At 34.5% G+C, this 6,000-nt stretch overlaps 1 protein-coding gene across 11 annotated transcripts in view; it reads right to left on the bottom strand.

Annotated features, from left to right (window-relative positions):
* nadka (NAD kinase a) overlaps positions 1-6,000 on the bottom strand; it is a 29,996-nt gene that overhangs the window by 13,969 nt on the left and 10,027 nt on the right. For all 11 annotated transcript variants that reach the window (XR_015497058.2, XR_015497053.1, XR_015497052.1 and 8 more), the window contains 3 exon segments: positions 5,753-5,882; positions 2,391-2,496; positions 1,739-1,824 (listed from right to left, as the gene is read on the bottom strand). Coding sequence is in view for 3 of the 11 variants with exons in the window: in XM_087263304.2 (XP_087119430.1) it covers positions 1,739-1,824; positions 2,391-2,496; positions 5,753-5,882 (322 nt within the window). In the remaining 8 variants the exon portion in view is untranslated.

The following is a 6,000-nucleotide window of genomic DNA, read 5'->3' as shown; positions in this document are numbered from 1 at the left end:
ATATATATATATATATATATATATATATATATATATTAGGGGTGTAACGATACACCAAAGGCACGGTTCGGTTCACGGTTTTGGAGCCACGGTTCAGTTTGGTGTGCGGTTAGGGTTGATGTCATCTTTACAGCAATAGATTCACTTAATAACAAGAAAAACTAAACTTTTTCTTTTTTGACTTTGCCAACACATTTTAGTACAGTCAGAATGCCTGAGTAAACAACAACAATGAAATAAATACCTCCAATATAGACTAGTCAGAAAAAACAATAGTCTTTAGTGCAGCCATCTTAACCAAGTAAACTAAAATGAAAAAAAAAAAAAGGTGTAGAATAGTGAAAGATCAACAGGCCTGTCCTCCCTAAGGACATTTGGGATATTCAATTACAGTAGTAACCAAGTGATCGCTCACTTAAGTCACATGACATGACATGCACTTGGAAAATACTAACTTTAGAATGTAATATTTAGAACGAAAGCTCATCTTTACTAATACAAACAAATCAAATGATAAAATAAAGATGTTTAAATTGGTTCAATTAGCTAGAGACAAATGACGTCAACCTCAACAATAGGCAGCAGGGGGCGTGAAAGTACTGCAGTACGCCACGAGAGTTTCGCGATACGTATCGTGGTTGGTGTATCGCGATATTTTGGTTCAGTTTGTAATATCGTTACACCCCTAATATATATATATATATATATATATATATATATATATATATATATATATATATATATATATATATATATATATATATATATGTGTGTGTGTGTGTGTGTGTGTGTGTGTGTGTGTGTGTGTATATATATATATATAAATTACTTGTATTACCTATTTAATAATTTATGTATATATACTTAACACATGCAAGCTCATATTTAAGAACATGTCTTATGTATAAATAAACATATATGTATATGATACAGATTATATATTAACTGAAATATCCATGTGACTTTTTTTGCATAGTTTGTTATATAAATATATAAATATATTGAAGTCAAAATAATTAGCACCCCCCAATTATTTGCCCACTGTATATTTTTTTCTTAATTTCTGTTTAATGGTGAGAAGATTTCATCAACAGATTTCTGCACATAATAGTTTTAATAACTCTAATCTCAAATTAATCTCAAACAATCTCTAAAAACTGATTTATTTTATCTTTGTCATGATGACAGTAAATAATATTAGACTAGATATTCTTCAAGACACTTTTATACAGCTTAAAGTGACATTTAAAGGCTTAACTAGGGTAATTAGCTTAACTAGGCAGAAGGTAATTAGGCAAGTTATTGTATAATGATGGTTTGTTCTGTAGACTATCGGAAAATATAGCTTAAATGGCCTAATAATTTTGACCTTAAAATGGTTTTTAAAAAATTAAAAACAAACAAATAACTTTATTCAGAAGAAAAAATATTATCAGACACACTGTGAACATTTCCTTGCTCTGTTAAACATAATTTGAAAAGTATTTACAAAAATTATTCTTACTTCAATTGTGTGTGTGTGTGTGTATATATATATATATATATATATATATATATATATATATATATATATATATATATATATATATATAAAACACACATATTGTCAAAACAATTTTTTATTTTTGAAGCAATAAATCCTGGTTAATCTTTTCCCAGCACTAAAATTATTAATAATAATACTAATAATAATAATGATAATAATTATAATCATAATAATAATAAAGGTTTTCCAAACCTGGAAGAGAGACGAAGCATACAGTAAAGTCCCATCTCCTCCCAAACAAATGATGAAGTCCACGCATTTGGAAATATCGTCATAATCTACAAAATCATGTCAACAGGTCACGTTTTACATATTACATCTTGAATCAGATCCACTGCTTTAAGATTCACATTTTATGGAACAAACCCCAAACACACCCCAACCAAATAAATAATAATGATATTTAGAAAAGTGGTTGAATAAAGGGACTAAGCCGAAGGAAAAGTAATGAATGATAATAGTTATTAAGGCGGCACGATGGCTCAGTGGTTAACACTGTGTCCTCACAGCGAGAAGGTCGCTGGTTGAGTGTGTGGAGTTTGCATGTTCTCTCTGTGTTGGCGTGGGTTTCCTCCAGGTGCTCCGGTTTCCCCTACAGTACAAACACATGCTTTATGGGGGAACTGAAAAACCTAAATAGGCCGTAGTGTATAAGTGTGTGTATGTGTGTGTGAATGAGCGTGCATTAAAGATTTCCAGTAGTGGGTTGCAGCTGGAAGGGCCTCCGCTCTGTAAACCATATGCTGGAATATTTGGCAGTTCATTTCGCTGTGGCGACCCCTAATGACTAAGCCAAAGAAAAATGAAGGAATGAATGAATGATTGATTGAAAATGAAGTCTCACCTTCTCTAAAAGTGCAAATGTTCTTCTTGACAGAGACAAAGCTCTCATTGGCAAGGGCTGGATCTTCCAGAACTTTCCTCTCCACATAAACAATCATATTTTTTTGCTGAAAGACACAAGGATAAACAACCACCATGTTAAGTTTGATATCACTAAATTGATGTTTTTAATAGAGGAGCACTTCACGCAGGCACTTTTAAAGGAAGCATGATGAAGGCGTCAGTGACACGGCAGTGGTTCAGATTAAAACAGAATATCACTAATCACATACTTATAAAATCAGTTATTAAAATAAAGTAAACTGAAGTAAAAGGAATAAAATAATAATAATAATAATAAAATAATAATAATAAGACAAAATATCACATACAGGTGTGACCTTAAGGAATGTTCTTGCTATATGTATTTGTGTGAGTGTGTCCTTAAATAAACGCTCAAAATAGAATAAAATAAAGAATAATAACAAAATAAAATATCACATACAGGTGTGACCTTAAGGAATGTTCTTGCTATATGTATTTGTGTGAGTGTGTCCTTAAATAAACGCTCAAAATAGAATAAAATAAAGAATAATAACAAAATAAAATATCACATACAGCTGTGACCTTCAGGAACGTTCTTGCTATTAAAAATAAATTAATGAATGAATAAAACTAAATGAAATATGAGTACAGTTGTGAGTGTGTCTTTTAGCAATGCTCAAAATAAAAAATAAATTAAATAAATAAATAAAGATTAAATTTAATTCAATTTTTAATATAAATAAGATAAAGAAAAAAAATGAAATAAAATAAAATATCACATACATGTGTGATCTTAAGGAATGTTCTTGCTATAAAAAAATCTAAATAAAATATATGTAAAGATGTAAGTGTGTTTTGAAAGAATACTCAAAATAAAATAAAATTAAAATTAAATGAATAATAATAATAATAAAAAAATAAAAATAAAAAAAATCACATACAGGTGTGACCTTAAGGAACGTTTTTGCTATTAAGAATAAAAAATAAAATAAATAAATGAATAAATATATACAATTAAATTAAATTAAATTAAATTAAATAAGTACAGGAGCGTTTTCTATTATAACGGTCAAAATAAAATAAATAAAATAAAAAATAAAATAAAAAGTGTAACAAAAAAATGTAAAAAAAACCAAAACAAAAGTACATAAATTATATTAAAATAAAAAAATTAAATAAAATATCACGTACAGGTATGACCTTAAGGAACGTTCTTGCTATTAAAACACAAAAAATAAAATAAATAAATAAAACATGAGTACAGAAGTGTGTCCAATAAAAATGGCCAAAATAAAATAAATTAAAAAAAATCAATAAAGATTATATTGATTTAAATTAAAAAAATAAATCAAATAAATAAAGAAAGAATAAAAAAATTAAAAAGAAAAGAAAATGAAATAAAATATCACATACAGGCGTGACCTTAAGGAACATTCTTGCTATTAAAAGTAAATGAATAAATAAATAAATACATTTACAAATGAGTACAGGTGTGGGTGTGTCTTTTAGAAATGCTCTAAATAAAATAAAATAAAATAAAATAAAATAAAATAAACATAAACATACAGAACGGGTGTGACCTTTAGGAATGCTCATGCTATTGTTCTCTTCTGTGTGTTTGTGTGTGTGTGTGTGTGTGTGTGTGTGTGTGTGTGTGTGTGTGTGATTTGGCCTGCAGGCAAGCTTCTTAAGAGTTCCTCAGATTTCTTAGAAACAGCACTCGTCATCTCACTCCGCCGGTTCTTGTTTGTACTTTTGGAACTGTGATAAATGTGGCCTCCCTGCTTATATTTACTCTTTTATTAATGTGAGTGATTTACACAGACACAAACACCTGCCTGTGCTGAAATCATCCCTCTGTCAGCTCCTGTCTGGAGGAATAAGCTGAAAACCAGCACACCAGACAAACCACTGCAGCAGCACAAGACCAACATGCACACACACACACACACACACACACACACACACACACACACACACACACACACACACACACACACACACACACACACACACACACACACACACACACACACACACACACACACACACACACACACACACACACACACACACACACACACACACACACACACACACACACACACACACTCACTCACTCACTCACTCACTCACTCACTCACTCACATCTATAGTTTGACACATGTGCACACACGTTCAAACACATGCGCACGCGCACACACACACACACAAACAAACAAACTCACACACACATGCAAGCACGCACACATACGCACACTCACACATACAAGCATGCACGCACGTACGTACTTACACACACACACACACACACACACACACACACACACACACACACACACACACACACACACACACACAGATGCACTCACATGTACTCATACACACTCACACAAGCGTGCACACACACAAACTCACACTTGCACACATGCATGCACGCACACATATGCACGCACGCACACACGTACAAGCATGCATGCACGTACACACAGATGCACTCACATGTACGCATACACACTCACACGTACACACACAAGCGTGCATGCGCACACACACACACACGCAAAAGCACACACAGACACGCACACACACGCATGTACGCGCAAACACACACACGCACTAACTGACACACACATGCAAGCACGCACACATATGCAGACACACGTACAAGCATGCACGCACGTACGTACACACCCACAGAGATGCACTCACATGTACGCATACACACTCAAACGTACGCACACAAGCATGCACGTGCACACACACACACAAACTCACACTTGCACACACATGCAAGCACGCACACATACACACACACACAAGCATGCACACACGTACACACACACACGTACACACACACACACACAGGTACGCACACAAGAATGCAAGTGCACACACTGGAGCACTCACACACTGGTGCACACAAATGCACAACCACGCGTAATCACACACACTCGCACAATTATACTTGCATACTCACACACATACACACATATTCATACACACACACGCATGCACGCACGTGTAGCCAGTAGGGAAGAGTAATGTTCATATCAATTTATATATTAAGATCGCGATCTGCTACACACACACACACACACACACACACACACACACACACACACACACACACACACACACACACACACACACACACACACACACACACAAACACACACACACACACAAACACAAAAAAGCATGCACAAGCGCATTAACGTTCAGGCAAGCACACATGCACACACGCACCCACACAAGCACGCACACAACTCACATTCCTAAAATGCCCCGTCTGCATTCCTGATTTCTGCAGCGTTCAGTGCCATTCACTCCTCTCACCTGTGTCAGGAAAGTGCAGAGTTCTTTAAAAGGCTGCAGGAGGCCGGCGTCTCTGATCTTTTTTATAATAAGGACACTTTTGGGTGGTTTGCTCCACGTCAGCCTCTGCCTGGCTGGATCCTGAATATGCCTGAATGCACAGATATCAACCAACACTGCGGTCAGCACTGGTACAATAATCATCCGACACTACTCTGATTTCTGAAATGGTTGCATTTACAGTTGACCAAATGATTGTGTCGGCACTA

This window comes from Danio rerio, chromosome 8, assembly GCF_052040795.2.
Source record: "Danio rerio strain M-AB ecotype USA chromosome 8, GRCz13ab, whole genome shotgun sequence".
In the NCBI taxonomy this organism is placed as follows: Eukaryota; Metazoa; Chordata; class Actinopteri; order Cypriniformes; family Danionidae; genus Danio; species Danio rerio.
Note: the sequence above shows the minus strand (reverse complement) of the source record. Positions and strands in the feature narration are given on the sequence as shown.